The following is a 27,129-nucleotide window of genomic DNA, read 5'->3' as shown; positions in this document are numbered from 1 at the left end:
ATTTGAAGTCAACTTATTTTTCAATTAAAATGATACATTTCTTAGTTTCACATTGATTGTCATCTATGTTGTATTATGAAAAATATATTGAAATTTGAAACTTCCACATCCTTGCATTCTGTTTTATTCACAATTTGTACAGTGTCCCAACTTTTTTGGAATCAGGTTTATAATATATTATATATTATATATATATATATATTATATATATAATATATATATATAATATATGTGGATATATAATATTATATATGTATGTATATATTATATACAGTATATAGGCCTATACAGTATATTGTTATATATATACAGTGAAGAGCTGCTATTCCGACTTAAACAGTCTCTAACTAGTGAAGTGACGCGCTCTCTTTACCTGACACCGGTCAGTATCCTCTTGTGAAACTACAGACTCCAGCAGTCATCGGTGATTTATTAATCACAAGATCTTCATAACGTGCAGGAATCCATGTGTCCATCAAGATCCATCACCAGACATTTCAGCATCAGCAGCGTGAGAGTTGCAGTGTGTAGATTTGGGGTCAAAAACTCTTAATGCTCCTCTGATTAACATCACCCCTGATACTACACCTGTTAAAAAGCTTCATATCTTCCTGTTTCATAGACAACAACAACGCCACACCGGTATAACGAGAGTCCATGTTAACTGGCGACCGTCAGCCTAAAGCGTCTGTTGTTGTCGTAGTGACGACAGCTGTTGAAAACGGGAGGAGAATACGTAGCTGTCCGCGTGAATGCCTTTTTGTTAAGTTGTCATTAAAATGTAAAACATAACGACGTGTACGTTACCTCTCTGATTTGTCTATGGAGTCTAGTCTAAGGAAACTTGTCAGTCGCGTTTGGCACGTGACTGTTAAGGACAACAGTAACACAGCGTTGCTCTTCCTGTATATGTCTAGAATACGTTTTATTAAATACACCTATTCTCTTCAGAGCCTGTAAGAAACACATGTCACGTAGAAAAGTATTTAGCCCTTTTAATAGTAAAAAAAAAATGAAAGCTAGGAATCGAACCCGTGGCTGCCTTTGAGAGAAAATACATAAACCGCAGGTGTCTAACACAGCGCGCCATAACATCATATAATGAGCTGCTGGGCATGACTCAATACCAACTCATACGACACAGCATCTGTTAAGACCAGGAGGCAGCCAGATCAACACGTGACCACACAACACTGCATGCAAACAACTCCCAAGTTGCTCTTGCTCAGAAATTGTCTTTATTTTGTTCGATTCCCATAAAATACACTCCTTGTATATACAATGTCAATGGAAAGCACGTTCAAATCAACCGGAAACTCAAATGTCCATCTATTTTGGATTAACTGAATATGTTTTGTGTTTTGTGTCACCATCTCTCCAAGTTATATATAATATAATATATAATGTATTACCATTTTCATCCATCAGATGCACAATTGACCATTTTTGTGTCTCCATCCTGTCCTGAATTTAGATAGATAGATTTTCTATAAAACTCTAAATTCCACAGTGGCACATTATGAAGGCAGACATTATGTTTATTAATGATTTCCAGTATAAAAGGACTTGTTGGTGAAAGGCAGATAGTTTAGCAGGCCGTTCAGATATTTCATAATCACATTTGAACAGAAAGTAAATGCTTCCTAATTTAATGAACACTAGAGACGGTAAAGATTAAAACCACCTTATATTTATATTTATATGTAAAGAGAAACACAACTCTAACCACTTCATTTTTAATACACCATTCATAATTTAAAAAATCTTATGATTTGACCCCAACTTCCTCATAGCGTTTGAGCTGATCTCCTGTTTTGATGTAATGATGTGTGTTTTCCCAAATAAAGCTGAGTGAGTGTGTTGGTGCGGGTGGAGGCAGTGGGTCTTTGTGTCTTTGTGTCTTTTTGCCTCAAGCGAGTAAAGAAAGCGTTCCTAGAGATGATGTTTCTACTGAACAATGTTCTCACTGGTTTTATTTTCACTTCATTAGCTATTTGTAGCCTCTACAGTTTCAAATATGCCAAATTATACATGTTTTATTATTGGCAAATCCTTCTTTTTAGGCATTAATGTAAAGTACTTTAAACGGTTTTTAAAGCTTTTCTCAGGTTTTATTGTGAAAGCACTCATTCTGTAAGCTGAAGTCTCCCTCTGGACATGAAGACAGCTCTTGAGAACAGATTGTTCATTGTTCCTAAATCTGCACATGATGCATTCATACATCCCCTTTTTTTGGGAGACAAATGGAGACAATTACCGAAAGAACAATGCATTTGAAGAAGCCTAGAGGAAAAGTGAAAGCATTTATTTTCAGGTCATCTCATACCAAAATGGTAAACCAAAATGTTCTCAACATGTGGGGGAGGGGGGACAAGGTGGTCTTGTCGAAGAAATATAAAATAGGCCTGAGTAATCCTTTCCTCTAAAAACTAAAAACAAGCATTAACAAACAAAAAGGAAAAGACTTAAGTTGCTTTTCTGATGAAAAAAAACAGAAGTACAGAGGAGACACTGACTAAAACTCCTAGTGTCTCTAGACAAACGTTGACTGTGCGTCTAAAGAGCAAAGGACACCCAGACTCATGTTTCCTCACTGAAACAGGCTCAGTCAGGATAAGAGTCCTCCAGGTGATCCTTTTATTTGTAGTCCTGAACCATAAAAACCAGCTCCAAGCCTGAGGAAACAGAGTAGAATTACTGGAAGGCGTAGGTGGAAACCAGTCACGCTTAATAACCCCAAACAGGAGGGAGGAAGAAAAACAGAGACTCTGTACCTGTCTGGACTTGTAACAATATACATTAGTGTTCTCTGGTATTCACCTAGCTGGATCATTGAGTCTTTATAGTGTCATAACCAGAGATATGCTGACATCATGACAGTAAGTCAACTTGTGTGGCTTTTATCACTTATATGATATACTCTGTTTGCATATTTTGCACACAGAGCTCTGTGACTTTATTAAGAAGCCGATCAGTATTTATCTTTTTCATTTCAGGTGAGGGAAACATGCGGATGTTGGCTATCCTCCAGCCCAGAGAAGAAACCGTCATTTAAAAACCATAAATCTTATTGATGATCTTATTGTTGCATCTTTATATCAGGGGTCAGTGTAGGTCATAACCATAGACTGTATATATAACCAATATGGTTTCTGTACTTGTAGGTAGGCTACAGTAGTTCTGATGTTTGTTCAAGAGTTAATTGTCCTGATAAGTTTGGTTTTTATTAGTTATTTGAACTGGGGTGTAACATCAGGATTGACTTGTGATTGGTCAGGCACTACGTGGGCGGGACTTTAATACTGCAGCTCCAGTCAGTGGTTTGTGTATTATGTTTAACTGTTAATAACTTTCTGTGGCCCTTGTTAGCCCCAGCCAAGACACTTCTTTTGTTTTGTTTGTCTAAAAACATATTTCATGAAGAATGGGAATCAAGAAGTCCAGAAAGAACACGGTGAGTGTCTGATCTGCTCAGTGGAAAAGGTTTTACTGAACATCCGTTGGTGTGTGGAACCACAGAATCAGATAGACACGCTGAGAAAATAGGCTGAACATACACAAACATGCACATGTTTCATTAGACAACACAGATAAGAAAAAAATGCAAGTCAGCTGAGGACACACACACACACACACACACACACACACACACACACACCACACACACACACACACACACACACACAGAGTGAAAATGAAAGTTGAAAGTTAATTGAACAACTAATTCCAAAGGACACCTTTCAAGAACATTTTACTATTTAACCTAACTTATTATGTTTGAGTTGGTCTGACTTTAAACCTTTATTTATCTAAATTTGCTTTAGTTAAAGGTCACTCTCTGTTTGTTGTACCCACGCATCTTTATTACACAACTGAACTTGAGTTCCCTTTCTGTTTATTTGGTTACTTATTAACAGTCTGACCCTTGATACATGCTCAGCCCCCCCCCCACCTCCGTAACCAGTAACTTATCTGACTGAGTGGTTGAGTCTGTTAATAAGATCACTATGTTGGTGCGACACGGAGCTGTGGAGGTCAACAGGAAGTCAACTCATTTCCTGCATTCCTAAATTAAACCAGTAAGAGAACTGGAGTTCCTGACTCACAATGGTTTGTGTCTAAAGATTTAACACAGTTAAATTCTTTATATTTACACAGACTATTGTGTTGGGTTTTAACGGTGCATTGCATGCACAGACTGGGGTCTGTAGTTTTCACACTGTGAAATGGTTGCTTCCTTCTCTTTTGCCTGTTACCCAATATTAGCAAGTTCTTACATTAAAGTCTCTGTGATCATTAGGTAATACCAAGGAGAAAGCAGAACATTGTAAGAAATAACTCTTTGCTCTAAATAGAGAATAAAAGAATAAGCTACCAAATGAAACTAAAAGAAGACTACAATGAGAAGAAAAAGAGGGAAGAAGAAATTACCGCCATCTACTGGAGAGTATGAGATCATCACATTCACAAAAGTATCCACACAAATAGAAGATTTACACATTTATGTAATTTAAAAAATACTTAGTTGATTTACAAATGATGATATATGAGATCCAAACTAGACGCACAATATGCATTTACAGGTACAAATCCCTCTGTAGTCAGTTGAGCGTTGTGTTTGACAAGTTGCTAATTAGAGGCAGAGATACAAAACAGGTTAAGGATGTAAATCACTCTACATTCATTTGACATTGTGTTCAACAAGTTGCTGATTCTATGAGACTGTTATCACCACAGCCTGGTCCTACCTGACTCTGGAACAGTTCATTAGAACAGGGAGTCTGGCCACTCTCCACTGACAAATGTCTGAAATGATAAATAAAGGATGATAAATAAAGGAGTCAAAATTAGTTATTCCATCCCTTCACAATAATCTGGACACATATTTTTATTTTGAGTCATCACAGAGCCAGTACCTCAGAGGTCACCACATATGACAAGTAGCAGCCGTCAGGATGTGTGACCCCACTGTAACTGCTTAATAATGGAGTCAAACTTGTAAATATTTTAATGGTGGTTATTTCATCCCTTCACAATAATCTGGACACATAATTTTTTATTTTGAGCCAGTCCTTCATGCCCTGAGTGAGTTAAAACATGTATTAGGTGTGTTGTATGACAGCATGTTACACTGACTTTAATCACTAGAGGTCAGGAGTGCTCAGTTTTAAAATGGTTTGATTTCATCCAACAACATGACCTGAACTGGTGTCATAATTAGTGGCAGAATATTAAATTATTCCATCTTTTTGTCTTTATTTTTTCTAATGCCTTTATTTATCCCATGTGGGGAAATTCACTATTTTCACTCTGGTAGTGACATTAAATACTGACCTGAATTACACCAACACTCAGGACCTGTACATGCTATACACACTGATGGAGAGATGTCAGAGTCAGGGCAGTTGGGGGTTCAGCGCCTTGCTCAAGGGAACCTATCCAGCTACCAATCCACATTCTGTATTTTGGACTTGAACCTCTAGTTCCCAACCCATCTACCTCAGGACTGAGCTACTACCACCCAGTTTACTCAGTCCAAGTGGACATCTGTGCAGTATGTGAAGACAACCCCTCCAGGTCGAGCCCTAATGATCCTTTGTGGTAGAGACCTTAAAGAAATGAACCCAAACACCTCATCATTCCAGTCTAAAGTTAATTATTGTATAGCTTGTATTTTATAAAGCCTTTTAACATCGATGCAATGGGACTACAGAAGAAAAATAGCCCTTTAGCCAATTATGGCATCTTAAACCCATGTACTGTATTATCATGCCTTTTTATTCATTTGCATTGTCCCTTCTTATATGAAATGAATTTAAATTTTTAAAGTTAATAAGCTCAGTATATCAACATCTTCAGATTCAGCCTAGAAGAACAGACGTTCAGTTTCTATGCTCCTCAGATCTGGAACAAACTCCAGAAACCTGCAGATCTGCTACTCTCAGTTTTTTAATCAAGGATGAAGACCTTTCTTTTTGATGTGCCGTTCTTTGTTCTTTAAATGAATGTTCATTCCTTTAATTTTTAATTTCTTATACTCCCACGGTAATTTTTATTCTGTGTTTTTTTCTGTTTTTATTTTTTAAACTGATTCTGAGTAAAGCACTTTGAATTGCCCCTGTTGAAAGTAAAATAATAAAATAAAAGACAAAACAAAGCAAAAAATTATTTTTCTTGGATTTTTTATTGTTATGATTATATCATCCAAATGTATGCAATAATTACCTAAACTTTGCTTTTTAATGTGGGAGGGAACCGGAGAGGACCCGGAGTAAACCCACGCGTACACAGAGAGAATAGCAATCTCTGCACAGATCCAAACCTACAAGTTCTTTCTCTGTGCGGCTACAGTGCTCACCACTGTGCCACCGGCAGGCCCTCAGACTGAAACCGTCTGTGAATTTCGTAGACGTTGTGTTGTGGAATTTAGAAGGAGAAAGAAGACATGCTCTTAAAGATCCCTATGAGGAAATCCATCAAATGTGAAAGTTAAAATAAAGTAAAGTAAAAAGTGCCCGAAAATACCCGCAAATGGCCAAGTGATGTAGACAAACCACCATCTCTTCTTTTCACCTTGCAGGGAGGAAATATTCACTGGAAGCAAGTATGGTGAACCTTCACAGTACGCCATACTTCCTCCTAGCATCAACCCCCCCGTCCTCCCCTGCACAAGGTCCAACCCGCCATTGGAGTGGCTATCACATTCACCACCCACTTACAAATAAAAAAAACACTTGCTGGTATTTTAGGACTTATTATTTATGATTTATTTTTATGAAAAAAATTCCCCACAAAACAAGGTTAAATTAAACCTATTTCCCGGGGGTTTGGAATCTGTTTAAAATTTCCAAAAAATCATATTCTGTCTCTGCCCCCAGATGTTGGGCCCTGTCTACCCCTCCTGCCCTTTTTCCCGTCTGCCAGGGGCCCAGGCCCTTAAAGTGTAAGAAAAGTTAGTCAGGTTTGCCCCAGTTGGTCTCGATTGCTTTTTGACATGGGGGAAAAACCCTTTTTTTAGATCCTAAAAACATGAGGAACGTGGGGAAATGAGGAGAGTGAGTTATGGCAAAAACGAAAATAAGCGATATAGAGTTCAATAAGGACAGAAAAAAGTAACTTATAAATATATATTAGCTTGGGGGGGAAAAAAAAAAAAGCTTTTCAAGTTTTTTTGATGGTGTAAAATCGGAAGTCAAAAGTCTGTTTGAGCCCCCTCCTGTCATAAAAAAAAGGGTTTCCCAAAGGGGGGGCCCTTTTTCCCAAAAAAGTCATCACCCCCGAAGAGAGAAAACAGAGACCTTTTTTTGGGGAAAAGTTTTTTAAAACCTTTACTCTTTTTTGTGAATATAGTCTTCAAAACAGACATAGAAAAATTTAAATGTCGCAAAGTTTTGGGGAGGTTTTTTTGTAAAATTAAAAACTGGGATAGTAGGACTTTGAAAAAAACCATGAGGATTACATTTCTTAAAAGTATGTCAAAAATTTTACTTGGCAACATTATTAAAAACAACAACTACCAGCGGGTTATAACTCCCCAAATGTGGGTTTGAACATTAGGCCACACATCTGAAAATGCCCTAGCAGAAAACCCCGTACTTATTATTCACTTTATCGCATGTCGTGGCGTGACCAAATCGATTTGTCCCTTTAAAGGTAGTTTTTCGGGGGGTGTTCACTTAGAAATCAGGTAGCCCAAATGAAATGTACAAAGAACCCCCCAAACCAACTGCGCGTTCGCTTTCTTGAACCCCCAAGAACTGTAGAATGAAAGAGGGAACCTTTTTTCGTCAGTATAGAATGAATACCACAACCCCCCACACCACCCCACACACACACACCCAAAAACACACACCACAACCCCCACACCACACACACCGGGGAAAATTTTCCCATATTACAAAATAATATTAAACAATTATCCTATTTCTTTTTTTAGGAAACCCAAAATAAAAAAGGGTATAGCCTCTAAGGCCATAATACATTAAAAGCTAAAAAAAAACCCTTGAATAGAAAACTTAATAAAAAAAAAAAAGATTTCTGAAAACCAAAAAAAATTGATACAGGCCCCTCAGCAGCTGATTTCCTTTGTCAGTAATGCTGCTGCACCGGTGTTTGATGGGGAGGGTCGCACCGAGAGACAACGGTGGGGAAAATCTTTCAAACAATTATTGAAACATTCATGGATGACAAAAATTTCTTTTGGCCCCAGGGGAAAATGATAAAGTGCTGATGTGATAATCGTTTTTTTTTGTTCTCTTTTTTTGGGAAACCCCAAAAAAAGCAAGCCCACACCGGGGGCCCCTTTACAGTCCATGAGGTTTGCAGAGGAACCAAAGAGAGATTTTTCCTCTTAACCCCCTTTAAACCTTTTTTAATTGAAATCCTAAGGCCTGAAAGGTCAAAAAATTCCAGTATTTCACAAGAAAAAAACAAATATCATTGAAATGTCAGAAGTAGAGACATCTCTAATTGAGTAGCAATATTTCTTTTATTTTTTATTCTTCTGTACCAATAATCATTTTGTGAGACCTTATATTCCTTGCGACCCCCCAGGTTAGGAAGCAGTGCCATAGCACACTGTTTGGTCTATATGTTAGCATGGTTGAATAATTATTAAAAGTCCTATTTTAATATGGCTATAATAGCAAAGACACTTCCTTTGACCAGACCTGTGAAATAATGAAAGTGAGAAAAACATTTCCTTCCAGGGATCTATAAAGTAGTTCAGGTTAAATGAAACAAGCGTACCTGTCAGCATCACTCTGCAGGCTGTAGAGGCCCCTGGTAATCTGCTGGTTGGTCCCAGCAGGATGCTATGCCCTGGGAGGTACATGGTTATAGTCTTGTCGTTCACAGTGTTTCGCACAAACACCTTTGAGGGGAACGTGCCTCTAGCGTATCCATCGGTCTACGCTGGCCCACCAGGGAAGGACCTGTCAGCATCCAGACATCTCCACACAAAAAAAGATCTACATCGAAATTCAATACAGGGCCCTCTGAGCTGCTGCAGAGACCTTGATGAACTGAGGGACTGAGGTACCTAATTTGGAAAATGCACATTATTATGGTTGCATATTTGTATGTTCTCATAAATTCATAGGTGAGGAGTAACTGTAAGATGTTTTGCCAATACACACAAATTGTTCCAGGGAAAGACTTTAAAGAGAATCTCATACACAACAATTTACTTGACTGATTTTGGTGTAGATGTTGCAATTCGACTGTCAAGTTTCTAGGACTGCATGAGATTTAGGGTCGATATTATTTAAGTAATTTGATTTTGTTTAATGTGTTAATCAAAAATAATTCTGAATAACAAGTTAGAATCCCAGATTAATGGAAGTAACAGCAGGTCAGCATCTGGCTATTAAATACAAGGTCTATAATGACCATAGTAGCTATTGACAGGGTTAAAATTGTTGCATTTATTGGATATAATTTGCTTTTTGTATGTTGTGCACATTTTGCAGTCGACAAGAAGGTACAGGCCTCGATGGCGTCTTTGATAGAACTGAAGAGGTGGTCCTGGCAGCACAGGGACCGCAAGAAGTGTCCACTACAATGAAGGAGCTGATGGAGTTTGCAAATTCCAACCGCAGAACAAAACTGTCCCTGACTGAGGCCCAAGCATTGACTGTTAGAGATGCCTTTGCCTTTATTGTCTGCAAAAGTAACATTTTATTTATGTTGTTTTCTTTAGAAAACTGTATTACCCATAGTTCAGAAGTTGTTAAAAAAAAAACATACACTTTGCATTGTCTTATTTAGCAACAAATGACAATTGAAAATGAGATGAATATGGAAAATCCCAGGTCAGGTGTTCTAAAACCACAAATGTGGATACAGTAATTAAACAGATGATACCATAGACAAAGTTTAGTCTATCTACACATATATAAGTACAACAAATTAACTCTTTCCATGAAGAACATAGACCAAATATAGCAATTCATTTCAATCAAATACTGTAGTTTTTAAAAGAGTTTTCTGATTTAAATGGGCAGGTCCAGTGGTTGAGCCCATGGTTTCACCGTGCTGCCAAAGCCTTGTTGGCTGTAGGAGCTGCATTGAAGAGTGGCAGAAGAATTCTACCTTTTGCCCAAAATGTGGAGCTGATGATTTTGGTGACAACATTCAAAAACTAACTGGACTTTCTGATGCATTGGATGCATTGGGAAGCATACTGTGGGAGTAATACTGTGCAATCATGAATAATTGCACTGTTCTTTGTGTTCAATTTCAATTCAGTTGTGTAACATGTCAATTCCACAGCTTAAGCAAACCTTTTTTGCTCATATTTCAATAGTGTGAAAGCTAAAGTAGAATCTCAGATTTGTACTATTTCATGTTGTATATTTTCTTAAATTGTTTGCATTTGGAAACTCTTGAAATATTGTACATTAAGTAGGCGATTCAATAGTGTAGTTTTGTCACTTGTGTTCTATTTCTCCTTGAATGTTGTAGATATGTTGAGTCTACAGTTAAGGCACTTTCATGCATTTACTTCTATAAGGTTATTTTAGTTTTCATACCCATGTTTCATGATGTGAAAGCTAAGTTACAATCTCAAATTTGCACTTGTTTATTTTTCAGAATTTAAGTTACCATAGTTTAAATTAAGCATAAAAAGTCTGCCCTTTTGGCAATACTGCTACAATACTTTCATTGAATGCGATGTATTATTTCACCTACAAAAGTTCAATACAACAAAGTTTAAAGCAAAGGTTTATTGTCAAATTATTCAACTGACAAGTTGTAGGTACAGTGGCAGCTACATATGATTTTTAATTAAATCTGTATGCCCAGGTTTTTTTTTTTTTTTTAAGGGCAAGGTTATCATTTTTTGCCTTTACTCACTTAGTCACATCTACATTACTGAAGATTATTTATCTTAAATCTTATTGTAAAGATATTTTGTTAAAGCACCCATTGTCATTGAGGTATTAGTACAAGAATATCGCGATATCTGATTTTCTTCATATTGCCCAGCCCTAACACCATTGCAATTCAGTTACTTTTTTCAGACATATCTTTGGGTAATATTTTTGAGGTACAACAAGGCATCTTGGAAAGGTGTATGGTCATTGTTTACCACATGATTAAAAAGAAGAGAGATGTCTGGGTAGTTTTCTGCAAAGTCTTGTTCTGCATGACATCTATCCTCCTCAGATGAAAATGGGTCAGTTCCAAAAACTGACACCCAAGTTTGGGGTGGCAGTAGCTCAGTCCATAGGGAGTTGGGTTGGGAACCGGAGAGTCACTGGTTCCCCGTATGGACCCAAAAAGTTGGGAGCGTGGATTGGTGGCTGGAGAGATGCCAGTTCACCTCCTGGGCACTGCTAGGTGCCCTTGAGCAAGGCACCATACCCCCCCGACCGCTCAGGGCGCTGGTTCAGCTGGCAGCCCACTCACTCTGACATCTCTCCATGTATAGTGCATGTATAGGTCCTGAGCATGTGTGTGTATTCCAGGCCTGTGTGTGAGTACTAACAAAAAGTGTGTACACAGAGTGTAGTGCAGTAATTTCCCCATTGGGGACTAATAAACAAATTATCTTATATCTTTTCAAGTCAGCGGGGATCTTTGAATTACCCTTTTGCTGAAATGTGCTTAGAGATAAAGCTTCCTCGCCTTCATGACTTCGTGTAAACATACACGCCGACTTTCTTAAGCCAAGTGGTGATGAAAATAATTATTATCAATAATTAAATCTACGTCCAACTTTATAACTCAGGAAAAAGACTCAGTATAATTAGATGGGAAAAGGCCAGCTGGGCCGTGAGTTCAGTAAATCAAAATACCGCAAAAAGGCTTTGACCAATTTTAGTCATACTGAGTTTATTCATATAAACTATTTACACGTAAAACAATGATTCTGTATAGAAGCAGTAGAAAATATCACAAACTTGAAAAAAGTCACTTTGGAAAAATCCCACATTCTGCTCTTGCTACTAACGTTTCGGTCCCTCTGGACCTTACTCAAGAGCAGAATGTGGGATTTTTCTTTTTTCCGAGTCACATCAAGTACAACTGAGTGGACAGTCTGTGCAAACCAATCGCCAGTTAAAGCTATTTCTAAAAATCCCTGCCAGACCCCCACCACGGCCTGACAGCCTCGGTGTCCTGATGAAGCTACAGTCTGCAGGACAAACTTCATTGATGGATGAATACTCGGTATTCCTCTGCCAGGTTTCAGTAAAAAGAAGAAGAAATGTCTTGTTGGTAAGGGAGCGAGCGTTGAGCAGAGCCGTCCTGACAGAAGCTTGGTCTGGAGTGGCTTCAGTAGAGACAAGAGGCTGCAGGGGCCAGGTGTTTTCTCTCTGACGATACCTGCCTTCAGACACATGATGTCTGTGTGATCTGGGGCTTGTAATGACAGGGAGGGGAGAATGTCGGCCTTTAAGGAGTTCCACACAACGGCAGCTCTCTGTACAAGCAGCAGAATGTACAGGTGAGAGAGATGGAGCAGACGTTATGGGTGAAGAGCCTGGAGCCGTCACATACTTAGTCCAGGATTTAGTCTGTGACTTGCTCCAAGCTGTAAGTCCAGACCGACTAGTCTCTGTCCAGTAACATTTCTGTAAGATAGTGATGCAGAATGCAGACCAGCAGGGGGTCACTTTGGAGCACAGTTCTCATTTCTGTTCAACGCACAATGTGCTAGCTGTCTTTGTGTTTATTTATCACATCCACACCCTGAGGAGAGAAATACATTGAGTTTAAACAGAAACATTTTATACATTGGTAAGACATGAACATTTAAATGAAGAATTCACTACTGTCTTACCTGCAGCTGTTCTTCTTCTTTACGTGGATGTTTATTCTTATTGAAGCACTGATAAAAGAGTGATATCATTTAATTACTACGTATAAAATCATTCCTACGTTCTACTGTACTACAGTAACATGGACTGAGTAATAACAGTAAAGAACATACCTGTTGGAGATTGTCTGGAATTATTTTTCTTCCTGTAATAAAACATTACCAATGAAAAACACCTAAATCAACATAATGATCTGACAATTATACTATGTATCAAAAACATAAATGTTTTAATTGTCTAAATGCCAATCACACCTGTGATTCTCTTCTTCTTAAGACACTGCACGGAAAACAAAGTGAGTTCGATGAATAAACAGATCACAAGCCCCGAAACGATGCCAATCACAGCTCCTGATCTTAACCATGAACCTTGTTCTCCACATTCAGCATCCGATGAAGCATTTCCTGGTTTTATCAGCTGAAGATTCAATGCCTCACATCTGGAATGATAGAGGGACATTTAGACAGGAACATGTGTAGGAACCATACTGCTGCTCTAAGAGTTCAGGTGTGTCCATGTCTGATCTGAAGCTTCACTTACTGTGTGTGTGGCTGACACGATGGAAATAATGTCCCATCAGAAAATGTTCCATCGCTGCAGGCAGAGCACTCAGTGTCCCTGAGAGCTGTTCCTACAAATGATACAGTTCAGTTTACATAATGTGAAGACAACAAAGTGGTATATGATATTTACTTTTCAGCAGATCTGTCTGATTTCCTTTCAGTGGATTTAAACAATATTTGATTGACATTTTTGAAGCACACAGTTAAAAATACATTATTACTACTATATTATTATTATTATTTTTATACACAATACAACATGTACAAGCTTTCATATTTCAGGAAAAATGACTAATTCCAGTCTCTTCTCTTCTCACTCTTCTTAAGTTCATTAAGGTTATTTCCCATGAACTTGGTGTTCTCATTTAAAATAAAGCTATAACTATAATCTCAAAGTCAACACTATGAACTAACCTTGTTGCCTGATATATTGTCCTGGTTGACAGCTGCTGTGTTTCTCTGCTGCCACACAGCCGTTTTTTGAAGAGTCCGTACAGTAGAATCCCTCCAGAGGTTCACAGACTGTATCTGATATAGTCGTACATGCCGTCTTTATCTTTACACCAGAACCTGTCAACACATAAATATGTCACATATATTTACTTTGTCTCTTCTACTATAGAGCTACTTGATGAAATAGTCCCATTTATAAAAACAGAGAACAAAAGTCTAAGCTGATACCAAGATCTAATATCTTAACTGCAAAAACACTTGATCATGTTGACTGCTATTAACTCACGTCAAAACTAGAGCTGGGCAATATATCGATATTATATCAATATCATGATATGAGACTAGATATTGTCTTTGATTTTGGATATCGTAGTATTGTGATATGACATAAGTGTTCCTGGTTTTAAAGGCTGCATTACAGTAAAGTGATGTACTTTGCTGAACTTACCAGACTGTTGTAACTGTTCTATTATTTGCCTTTACCCACTTAGTCATTATATCCACATTACTGATGATTATTTATCTAAAATCTAAGTGTGAAGATATTTTGTTAAAGCACCAATTGACCCTAGAATATCGCTGCAATATTGATATTGAGGTATTAGGTCAAGAGTATCATCATATCTGATCTTCCTATCACCCAGCCCTAGTGAAAAGAGGTAGAGGCAGTAAACTCTTCAAAATGACTCTCTGCATCTTCACAATGACACTGTTAACCCAGTCTTTAGTTTTCTCAGTTCTTTCACAGCATTAACAGTGGGACCAGCAGTGATAAAACTACTAAATCTAGGCTTAGTTAATATTAGAAAATATTAAGATAAGTCTACCTGCATCACAGCGTGCACAGGGAAAACATTGTCTACGCCCTGTAGGACGATCCATGAATGTTCCCTCATCGCAATCCAGACAGGAAGTAAATCCGAAATCTGTGCAGTCTTTTTCAACTCGACTTCCTGTTGTAAAGAAAACCAACATGTTCATGTAATATAATGTTTCTAATAAATGGGATTCTTTGCCTGTGTAAATGCAGCTCTGTGTCATGGCAGTGTGGGGGCAGGTGTTTGGCCTCCCTCCATGGTGCTAGAGGACATTCAATCAGATCTTACCAGCAGAACACTTAGGACAGCATTGATCCCCAATCTGATACTCTGATCTACGACATGTGAGGGTATGTCCTCTGAAGACACTCAGCACAAGTATCTGTGGAGAGAAGACTGGTTAAAACATACAACACATACTGCAAATCAAATTCATTGATAGGAGCTGTTAAAATGAACTCTAATAGAAATCTTTCTAAATTCCCGACTGCACGTTAAGGCAGCACGGAAGAGAAAAAGGAAAGAGATGAAGTAAGAGTTGGAGGGACTTTGCTTTGTTGTTGCAGGACACAGTCGCCTATTAGCCGCTTTCTGACCAAGTAGTTACAGGAACGTAGTTATAGGAAGAGTCCACTTCTAAACAGTTCTACTAACTACTGGTAGCCATAGGAACTGGTAGGTGGGGTAAGAGAGAGTCAAGTCAAGTCACTTCACCTTAGCCCCATTTGTGCTAGATCTTCCTGAAGATTTTTTATGTTTCCTGTGGATCTGCAGGTCCCTCTACATCGCCTTGGTAGCGCAAGCCTCATCCAACATCGCTTATTGGCTGCATTATATATATCTAACCAGTGCAGTGAGGATCCTAATGAAGATACAAAAGTACGCCATATCACACCCATTTTTCATTCAGTCCAATGGCTTCCTGTCTCGTACAGGATTGAGTTTGAAATCTCCCTACACACCCATCAGTGTATCCATGGTAACACCCCTCCCTACTTAAAGAGCTACTCACACACAAACCTCCTTCGCCTTTCCTTTCTCCCAGACCACCTGAGGGCTCCCAAAACCACTGACTTTCAACAAGCTTTCTTGTAAAGCTCTACTCGTGTTATTGTTTATTTATATATTAGCTTTTTACTTGTGTTTTTCCCCCGGAGCCCTTTTTACATTAAATGTCATTTAGCTGATGCTTTTATCCAAAGCAATTTATAATTGCTATGTATGTCAGAGCTTGTACGCCTCTGGAGAAACTGCAGGTTAAGTGCTTGGTGAAATTGCTAGACAACTTTTATCATACGTTCATCATACATCCCAGTGTGTTTTATGCATCTCTAAGTGTTTAGTCCCTCGCGGCAGCACTTTGTTGGACTGCTTACAGCTGCAACAAAGGGGTTAAAAAGAAAGAAAGAAAGAAAGAAAGAAAGAAATGTTGGAGAGGAGCAATATGATGTATGAATCATAATAAAAGCTTGCTGTAAGAAGATTATTTTACCAGCAATGGTGCAACTGTCAAACATTTTCTTAACATCATTGCATTCGGCAGGATCCCAGTTTCTACGGGCTGAAGACGTCTCACTCAGATTTAAGAGGAAGTGAGACTTAAAATCCAAAACAGGAACACCATCTGGAAACAAAAAGAAGACAAACATACAGAGATTACACTACACACAGCAGAGATTTTTTTTTTTTTACTGATACGGGCTGCCCGATTATCTTGAGCTGATATTTGGAGCCAATACTACTTTTTCTCCCTTAAAATATATCATAAAAATGGAAACCCTGCCACACTGGCTTTGTTTTCAGCAGCATGCTCTGCCATTCCTTTAAAAAATAATAAACAAAAACACAGATCAGTGTCATTTCTGTAATCATCTTACAGTCATAATATCCAAAGTCACCACTTTTTTTAACGATACCCTTCCTTTCGTCTGTACCTCACCTCAGCTTTATGTCATGGACGAGCGCTAAAAACCAATCAAATGAGTTACTCTGTAGCTGTAATGGATATAGCTAATGATTGTAATTTACCATATGTTCTAATAATACATTCATGGTATGATCTAATACATCTGAGGGATGTATGGATGTATATATGTAGGACTACGATGTAAAGCCTGTTACGTGGATGTAGCTAACGTTACATTTCATGTTACAGATCCCGTTGTTCTGGACGGACACCAGTGATGGAAAATAGAAGCACTTTTCCGGTGATGGCTAGGTGTTACTGTGCAGCGTTACTGTGCCCATCTGCCCCAGATGGGCAAGACGAGACAGAACAGGAAACCAGACTATCAACTAAAAACAGGAAACAGAACAAACACTTATCAGGGAACACAAGACAGGACCAGCCACACAAGACAAGGGAGAAAACTAAGACAAAAACACAGGGAGGTCAAAGAACGGGAAAACATAAACCCACACAAAAAACACAAACCACAACACACCTAGTGATATTCAGCTTGTTGTTCTGTGTGCTATCGTATAGCTAGTTGAACAACTGTTAATGTGTTACCGTTAACGGATTACTTGGATTTGTGAAATACATTTCTCATTAAATGCAACCATAGTCCAGTGTAACGTATATATGTTAAAATACGGTACTTTATCATTCCAGTATGCATCTTGCACACTACATTTTCACTATTGTGTGTCTATATTGCCAATAAAACTGGAATAGTGGTAAAGTATCTTTATTAATCTCCCTAAGGAGAAATTAGTTTTGGACACTGAGTAAAATGAGTACAAATGACCATTTTCTATAATAAAATAAGATAAAAGCCATCCTTCCTACATTCTTATGTTTACCCATACATGCCTTACAACCACTCTATCTTCCATGCGCATTCATTCATTCATTCATTCATTCATTCCTCCATTCATATCAATACATACATTCAGTCACAGATACACATTAAAAAATTCATAGTCCTATGTTCATGGCTGATGAGCTTAATTGTGAGAGGGACACATGAGTGCTTTCACCTGTTATATTTACACAGAGGACCCTGTACCTCTTTCCTGAGTTCAACAGCTCAAACTGTGAAAACAAAACGTGAGCGTTAGACAGACCGGTCTTAGCCGGTCTGATTGTTGCCTGATCAAAAAGCTCCAGCAGGTTGAGAGGTGCAGGTGTTCCCATCATTTTTGCCTTACTGTCAAATTCCCAAACCAGCTGGTAAAACCATGCCGGTTAAGATTAACATGATATTTTTTACAGACCCTAAACACTCTAAGTCTGAGGAAAAAGTGGAGACGCTGATGAGTTCTGGCACAGACACATGTTACACGTGTGCACCATAGACCGTTAATATTCAATATATATATACAGTCTATGGTGAGCACCAACTCAGGTCATTATCAATATACACTCCTAGATATTTAAGAGAGGACACCTGCTTGATGTCATGACCATGGAGGGCTACAGGGCTCTGGTCTCCAGCTGATCTGGGGCAGATGTTGCCCCTGTGTAACACTAGAGGGAGCACCTGACCAGCTTCTTGCACACTGGTTAGTTCATATTTAAGACATGTGTTAGTTTGTTATAGAACTATGTATGTAGGTTGTACAATTTATTCTACACTTCTTGTTTTTCTGTGTGTGTGGTGTGTCCTTGTACATTGCTGCTTGTACCAGAGTAATTTCCTAATTTGGGATTAATAAAATCCATCTACAGTATCAATCTACCTGTGCCACAGTTTGAGAAGCTGTGGTGTACAACACAGCTAAACTGATCATCAATACAAAATGTTTTCTCATTGTATTCTGATCTCAAAATGCTCCAAAACGCTTCATTTGTGTATTAAAATAACATTTCTTCTGGAGATGCCATGTCCCTGGACCCCTTAATTAATTTAGTAATCTGGCACGTGGTTCCTTCCTTTAATGGGCTCATCCGCTGTTTCAAATGTGTTCACTCCCCTGGTACTAACTATTCCTGAATCAATTTGACCACAATTAATCCCACTGATAGGACCCAGCCATATAGGGTTATTAAACAATACTTTTCCTTCATTACAGTAGACGTGTCTAGTTTCGCTTATGCGCGCTCCCGCTCGAGGACTTGACCCTTATTTGTGTAATCTACCATACGACAACCTAGGCTACTCAGTGTTGGACAATTCAAGTTGAAATATTCACATATACAGTTACACCTCCTAAACATTATTTTAAAATTATTTTTAAAATATTCATAATATATAGAAAATAACACGTCAGTGAATAATAACCATATAAAAAATACGGGTTGAAATAGCTAAATAAAGTAGCTACATTAAAGAATATTTCAGTTTTATATATATATATTCATATTCATATTTTATATATATATATATATAATATATATATATATATATATATATTATACATTGAAGCGCAGCTATTCCGACTTAAACAAACATCTATAACTAGTAAAGAAGCGGATCGACGCGCTCTCTTTACCTGACCCCGGTCAGCCTCCTCCTGTTGAAACTACAGACTCCAGCAGTCATCGGTTGAGTTGTGATGGAGATTTATTAATCACAAGATCTTCATAACGTGCAGGAATCCATGTGTCCATTAAGATCCATCACCAGACATTTCAGCATTTCAAAAACTCTTTGTGCTCCTCCTATTAACATCACCCCTGATACTCAACCTGTTAAAGCTTCATAACTTCCTGTCTAGTAGGAAACAACAACGCCACAAATCAACTCAAGAGGCGGAGAGAGCACAGAGACAGTCCGACCCGGAGACTCAGACCAGGAAGAGCTCAAGAGTGTATGGCTGCAGCCTGGAGCGTCCCATGTCATGCCGTCTTGCCTGGTGCCACCGAGCTTCTACTTTTCAAAATGAAAGCTCACATCTGGAATAAAATAAGCTTGCTTCGACTATCATGCTATGAATATAATACTTATATATATGTGTGTGTGTGTTTTTTGTACTGGAAATATGTTTTTTTTAACTAAACAATTACGGTAATCATACAAATAAAAAGAGACACTTAAAAAATATGTCTACCAGATAAATACAGACTATCATATTGTTGACTTTTAAGTTTACTTGCGCAAGGAGCCGATCATATGTATATACACATACATAAATTAGTTATATTAGTAGGAATGAATGAACAGGCAAAACTTGATGGCATTTCAAAACTTTAATATTCGAACAACAAAAGAACCCCAAAAGATAAGGATGTAAGACAAATGTAGTGCAAGATGGGGAGAGAAGGATGTTAGCTAAGCTGACATCCATCATGGACAACACCTCTCGACCCCTTACACTGAGCAGCTCCTTCAGCAGCAGACTGATACCCCCCCCCCCCAATATTATTTATTGTCATAGGTAAATATACTTATATTATGGTTACCTACTTTTGCTTTATTACTTTAATTGCATATTCAATTTAAGTTCAACGTCACTTACACTGATCACAGAGACTTTGAGGTAAGAAACTTGCTAACATTGGGTAACGAGCAAAAGAGAAGAAAGCAACCATTTCACAGTCCTGAAACTACAGACCGCAGTCTGTGCATGCAATGACTTGACTTCCTGTTGACTTCCACAGCTCCGCTTCACACCAACATAGTGATCTTATTAACAGACTCAACCACTCAGTCAGATAAGTTACTGCAGCCATAGTGGTCGGAGGTGGGGGGGGGGGGGGCTGAGCATGTATCAAGGGTCAGACTGTTAATAAGTAACAAAAAAAACAGAAAGGGAACTCAAGTTCACATAGTAGTTCACATGTAGTGACCTGAAAATAAATGCTTTCATTTTCACTTTTCCTCTTGGCTTCTTCATTGTTCTTTTGGTTGTTGTCTCCATTTTGCCAGAGAAGGGGATGTATGCATGCATCATGTGCAGATTCAGGAACAAGGACCAATGTGGGGCTTATGGATCTGGAAACTAAGAAATACAAAAAGTGGAAGTAAAGCAAGAGCTGTCTTCACGCCCAGAGGGAGATTTCAGCTTACAGAATGAGTGCTTTCACAATAAAACCTGAGAAAAACTCTTAACATTAAAACAAGAAGGCTACTTTAGATTATTGCCTAAAAAAGGATTTGCCAATAATAAGACATACTACAATGTGCCACATTTTAAACTATAGACGCTACAAATAGCTAATGAAGTGGAAATAAAACCAGCAAGAACATTGTTCAAAGTAGAAACATCATCTCTGGGAACGCTTTACAGACCCACTTCCTCCACCCACCTCCACCAGCACCAACACACTCACTCAGCTTTATTTGGGAAAACACACATCATTACATCAAAACAGGAGATCAACTCAAACGCTATGAGGAAGGTGGGATTAAATAATTAGATTTTAAAGTCATGAACGGTGTATTAAAAATGAAGTAGTTTAAATCTTTATTGTTTTTCCATTAACGTCTCTAGTGTTCAGTAAAGTAGGAGGCGTGGACTTTCTGTTCAAATATGATTTTGAAATATCTGACCGGCCTGCTGAGCTATCTGTGTTAGGGGAGGTGAAGGGAGGAGGACCCAAAAGCAGAGTCAGAGCAGGCGGCTGGAGCTTAAACAAAAACACTTTATTACAGTCCACGAGGAAAACACAGGGAATCCAAAGGCACAAAAAAGGTCCCGGCAAGGCAACAACAGGGGACTACTCGCAAGGCGGGGCGGTGCGGGGACACGGGCGGGGACACACACGGGGAATCACACGGGGACACACACACACACACACAATGAAGTACTAGACAAAGGAAACACTGGGGTAAATACAAGAGGTAATGAGGTAACGGGGAACAGGTGAGACATCAGGTGAATCACATTAGGGCGGGGCTGGACAATCAGACAGGCAAAAGTAAAGCTACACAAGACAGGAAACCATACTACCAAAATAAAACAGGAAACAGAACAAACAGACACAGGGGAACACAAGACAGGACCAACAACACGAGACTGGGGAGAAAACCGAGACATAAACACAGGGAGGTGAAAACGGGAACACAAACCCAAACAAAAAGCCCAAACCACAACAATCTGCCTTTCACCAACAGGTCCTATTCTACTGGAAATCATTTATAAACATAATGTCTGCCCTACAATGTCCCAGTGTGGCTGAAAATCTATTTTCATGGAAGACTGGATAGTGAAACATAAATGGTCAATTGTGCATCTGATGGATGAAAATGGTAATATATTATATATTATATATAAATACAGAATCAGATAAACACGCTGAGAAAGTGGACTGAACATGTAGATAAGACAGATAAGAAAAAACAGTTCCCTGTACATTTCATTTGTTCAGGGAGTCTGGCCACTCTCCATTGACAAATGTCTGAAATGATAAATAAAGGAGTCAAAAGGAGTTATTCCATTCCTTCTCAATAATCTGAACACATATTTTTATTTTGAGTCATCACAGAGCCAGTACCTCAGAGGTCACCACATATGACAAGTAGCAGCCGTCAGAATGTGTGACCCCACTGTAACTGCTTCATAACGGAGTCAAACTAGTAAATATTTATATTTCATCCCTTCACACTAATCTGGACACATATTTTTTTTATTTTGAGCCAGTACTTCATGCCCTGAGTGAGTTAAAACATGTATTTTGTGTATTAGGTGTGTTGTATGACAGCATGTTACACTGACTTTAATCACTAGAGGTCAGGAGTGCTCAGTTTTAAAATGGTTTGATTTCATCCAACAACATGACCTGAACTGGTGTCATAATTAGTGGCAGAATATTAAATTATCCCATCTTTTTGTCTTTTATTTTTTCTAATGCCTTTATTTATCCCGTGTGGGGAAATTCACTATTTTCACTCTGTTGATTAAATACTGGCCTGAATTACACCAATGCTCAGGACCTATACATGCCATACACACTAATTGAGAGATGTTAGAGTCAGGACAGTTGGAGGTTCAGAGCCTTGCTCAACGGCACCTTGGTAGTGCCAAGGTGAACCGGAACCTATCCAGCTACCAATCCACATTCTTTATTTTGGACTTGAACAAGCAACCCCCTAGTTCCCAACCCATCTACCTCAGGACTGAGCTACTACCACCCGGTTTATTCAGTGGTATTCCTCTACCAGGACTGAGTAAGGATGCGAAAATCCAAATTGTCCTTAAAATACACATCTTTGAGAAGAAATGTGTTGTTGGTAAGGGAGCGAGCGTTGAGCAGAGCCGTCCTGACAGAAGCTTGGTCTGGAGTGGCTTCAGTAGAGACGAGGCATAAGAAGATCTTATGTTGTTATGTTGAGCAGATGTTATGAGTGAAGAGCCTGGAGCCGTCACATACTTAGTCCAGGATTTAGTCTGTGACTTACTCCAAGCTGTTAGTCCAGACCGACTAGTCTCTGTCCAGTAACATCTCTGTAAGATAGTGAAGCAGGCTGCAGACCAGCAGGGGGTCACTTTGCAGCACAGTGCCCAGAATTCACCTTGGACTGATTCATTTATGTACAACTTACGAGGTGCTAGCTGTCTCTGTGTTTATTTATCAAAGCCACACCCTGAGGAGAGAAATACACTGAGTTTAAACAGAAACATTTTATACATTGGTAAAGACATGAACATTTAAATGAAGAATCCACTACTGTCTTACCTGCAGCTGTTCTTCTTCTTTAAGGTGGTCGTTTATTCTTATTGAAGCACTGATAAAAGAGTAAAATCATTTAATTACTACGTATAAAATCATTTCTAGGTTCTACTGTACTATAGTAAAATGGACTGAGTAATAACAGTAAAGAACATACCTGTCGGATATTGTTTGGAATCCATTTTCCTGTAATAAAACATTACCAATGAAAAACACCTCAATCAACATAATGATCTGACAATTATACAATTATGTTTCAAAACACAAATGTTTTAATTGTCTAAATGCCAATCATACCTGTGTCTTTCTTCTTCTTGAGACACATCACATAAAACAAAGTGAGTTCGATGACTAAATAGATTACAAGCAACACAACGAGGCCAATCACAGCTCCTGATCTGAACATTGAACCTGGTTCTCCACATTCAGCATCCGTTGAAGCATTTCCTGGTTTTATCAGCTGAAGATTCAATGTCTCACATCTGGAATGATAGAGGGACATTTAGACAGGAACATGTGTAGGAACCATACTGCTGCTCTAAGAGTTCAGGTGTGTCCATGTCTGATCTGAAGCTTCACTTACTGTGTGTGTGGCTGACACGATGTAAATAATGTCCCATCAGAAAATGTTCCATCGCTGCAGTCAGAGCACTCAGTGTCCCTGACAGCTGTTCCTACAGATGATACAGTTCAGTTTACATAATGTGGAGAGAACAAAGTGGTATATGATATCTTTACATTTCAGCAGATCTGTCTGATTTCCTTTCAGTGGATTTAAACAATATTTGATTGACATTTTTGAAGCAGACAGTTAAAAATACATTGTTATTATTGTATACAATAATTGTATTGTGTACAACATACAACATGTACAAGCTTTCATATTTCAGGAAAAAGTACTAATTCCAGTCTCTTCTCTTCTCACTCTTCTTAAGTTCACTAAGGTTATTTCCCATGAACTTTAGTGTTCTCATTTAAAAGAAAGCTATAACTATAATCTCAAAGTCAACACTATAAACTAACCTTTTTGCCTGATATATTGTCCTGGTTGACAGCTGCTGTGTTTCTCTGCTTTCACACAGCCGTATTTTGAAGAGTCCGTACAGTAGAATCCCTCCAGTAGTTCACAGACTGTATCTGATGTAGCCGTACATGCCGTCTTTATCTTTACAACAGAACCTGTCAACACATAAATATGTTACATATATGTACTTTGTCTCTCCTACTATATAGCTGCATGCTAAAATAGTCTCATTTATAAAAACAGAGGATAAAAGTCTAAGCTGATACCAAGATCTAATATCTTAACCGCAAAAAGACTTTTGATCATGTTGACTGCTATTTACTCATGTGAAAACTAGAGCTGGGCAATGTATCGATATTATGTCATTATCGTGATATAAGACTAGATATTGTCTTAGATTTTGGATATCGTAATATCGTGATATGACATAAGTGTTCCTGGTTTTAAAGGCTGCATTACAGTAAAGTGATGTCATTTTCTAAACTTACCAGCCTGTTGTAACTGTTCTATTATTTGCCTTTACCCACTTTTATTTAGTTGTTTGATTCACATTACAGATGATTATTTATCTAAAATCTAAGTGTGAAGATATTTTGTTAAAGCACCAACTGTCAACCTTAGAATATCGCTGCAATTACGATATTGAGGTATTTGGTCAAGAACTATCTGATCTTCCTATTGCTTTTTTATGACAAAACATTCTTCACTGGTCTCACAGTACTCCAGAGACCATGAGGTCTTTGTTTCTATGAGCAGTCTGTAATTCTGCAGTGCAGTAAACTCTTCAAAATGACTCTCTGCATCTTCACAATGACACTGTTAACCCAGTCTTTAGTTTTCTCAGTTCTTTCACAGCATTAACAGTGGGACCAGCAGTCATAAAACTACTAAATCTAGGCTTAGTTAATATTAGAACATATAAACAGAAGTCTACCTGAATCACAGCGTGTACAGGGAAAACATGCTGTACGCCCTGTAGGACGATCCATGAATGTTCCCTCATCGCAATCCAGACAGAAAGTACTTCTAAAGTCCGTGCAATCTTTTCTAACTCGACTTCCTGTTGAAAAGAAAACCAACATGTTCATGTAATATAATGTTTCTAAAGAAAGGGAAACTTTGCCTGTGTAAATGTAGCTCTGTGTCATGGCAGTGTGGGGGCAGGTGTTTGGCCTCCCTCCATGGTGCTAGAGGACATCCAATCAGATCTTACCAGCAGAACACTTAGGACAGCATTTATCCCAAATCTGATACTCTGATCTACGACATGTGAGGAATGTCCTCTGAAGACACTCAGCACAAGTACCTGTGGAGAGAAGACTGGTTAAAACATACAACACATACTGCAGTTATAGGAACAGTCCCCTTCTAAACAGTTCTACTAACTACTGTCCCCCAAAACCGGTTTTGTCGTCTGCATTAGCACTGGCCAAGTGGCCATAGGAACTGGCAGGAGGGTCATTAATTTAAATATTTCTTGTGGATCCTTCCAGGTCCCTCTGCAACTCCTTGGTGGTACCCGCAGCGCCTGCATCGCTGCATCAGTCCACTATTCAACTTTTTAGAGTTCAGCATTCTGTCCATTCTCATAGTTATTAGAAGTATTCAAGTATTTTTTTGCTAACACAGACGGCAAGGCACTTACAGATGGCAAACTTTGCCACTATTCGGAAAAGGGAAAAGACCTAGCCCTGAAGTAGGAACTAAAAGAGTTACAGGAACGCAGTCAGAGGAACTTCTGTTAGGTTCAAAGCCTCAAGTAAAAAATAACTCACAGACTTGCTTTTTTTTCTTTGCAAAGGGGAAGGAGTACTAAAATCATTCAGCAGTCTTCCAAAGCACTCATTTCCTTGCTCTGCCGTTTTATTGAATGGGTGTGAACACAAAGTTGTTTTACATAAATCAGTGTAGTATATAGTTGTTTTACATAAATGTGGGTTAATATATCATTGTTTTACATAAATGGGTGTTGGTATATCAAATTCTTTGCTTTACTATTGGTTGAGCTGTAGGTGGGGGTATTAGGCAAGTTTAGGGTTTAACATTGTTCACCAAAGTTGAATAAAGGAACAATATCCCTCTTTCACACAGTCACAGCTGCAAGTTTATCTTATCGTACTCTGCTAGCTCGACACTCCTGTGTCTAGCTTTTCTCGTCTCAAAGCTTTTCTTCATTTCTCAAGGTTTCACATATTTAAATGATAACTATTTTAGAGTATAACTTTGTTCAGTTCCCACACTTCATAATCCCAAAGTTGTTCCAGTCAGAACACAAGAAAAAATGGGTTATGAGAACATCATGTTCTAGGAACTGCAAAAATCCCTCCGGTCGGAAGTGGCTAGAGTTACACAAACTCATCAATAACAAGTTCAAAAGTTTTTTTCAGTGTTTCGAAACTAGACGGCCATTGGATAAATGCTGCGATTGTGTCCCGCCTATGGACGCTCAGCGTCTCTGGGGGGTGAATGGAGCAGTGGGCTGGCCTGGACGCCGAGCTACTGCATGATGGTTGGAGGGTCTGTCGAAAGGCTGCATCTCCTTTTGATTGACAGCAAATTTTGTACTATAAAAAGTCGCCGAAGCTATTCGAGCTGAGTTACATTAAAGATTTTAGAAGTGTAGTCAAAAGACAAACTGCTGTGACCTATTTCTTGGTATTTACTTGGCCAATTTTCATCATACATTGCCTTTATGCATCTCTAAGTGTTTAGTCCCTCGTGGCAGCACTTTGTTGGACTGCTTACAGCTAAGGGGTTCAAAGAAAGAAGGAAATTTGGGAGAGAAGCAATATGATGTATAAATCATAATAAAAGCTGCTGAATTAGATTATTTTACCAATAATGGTGCAGTTCTCAAACGTATTCTTAACATCATTGTGTACAGCAGGAT

General features: G+C 38.5%; 1 protein-coding gene, 1 long non-coding RNA gene and 1 pseudogene across 2 annotated transcripts in view; 1 reads left to right on the top strand and 2 right to left on the bottom strand.

Moving 5' to 3' along the window:
• Positions 1–15,350, top strand: part of LOC116693191 (uncharacterized) — a 20,273-nt gene extending 4,923 nt beyond the window's left edge. The window contains exons 2-3 of the long non-coding RNA XR_004332863.1: positions 7,193–7,198; positions 15,243–15,350. This is a non-coding gene — a long non-coding RNA (uncharacterized LOC116693191). The remainder of the gene's footprint in view (positions 1–7,192; positions 7,199–15,242) is intronic.
• The window catches only part of LOC116693190 (tumor necrosis factor receptor superfamily member 14), a 43,842-nt gene extending 24,637 nt beyond the window's left edge, over positions 1–19,205 (bottom strand). Inside the window, exons 1-6 of the mRNA XM_032521983.1 lie at positions 19,096–19,205; positions 16,151–16,282; positions 14,947–15,040; positions 14,668–14,793; positions 13,802–13,957; positions 13,365–13,455 (exon numbers count right to left, since the gene is read on the bottom strand). Coding sequence (XP_032377874.1) covers positions 13,365–13,455; positions 13,802–13,957; positions 14,668–14,793; positions 14,947–15,040; positions 16,151–16,189 — 506 coding nt within the window. The 5' untranslated portion in view covers positions 16,190–16,282; positions 19,096–19,205. The remainder of the gene's footprint in view (positions 1–13,364; positions 13,456–13,801; positions 13,958–14,667; positions 14,794–14,946; positions 15,041–16,150; positions 16,283–19,095) is intronic.
• Positions 12,173–27,129, bottom strand: LOC116693188 (tumor necrosis factor receptor superfamily member 5-like; annotated as a pseudogene).

This window comes from Etheostoma spectabile, chromosome 7 (assembly GCF_008692095.1).
Source record: "Etheostoma spectabile isolate EspeVRDwgs_2016 chromosome 7, UIUC_Espe_1.0, whole genome shotgun sequence".
Taxonomy (NCBI): Eukaryota; Metazoa; Chordata; class Actinopteri; order Perciformes; family Percidae; genus Etheostoma; species Etheostoma spectabile.
Note: the sequence above shows the minus strand (reverse complement) of the source record. Positions and strands in the feature narration are given on the sequence as shown.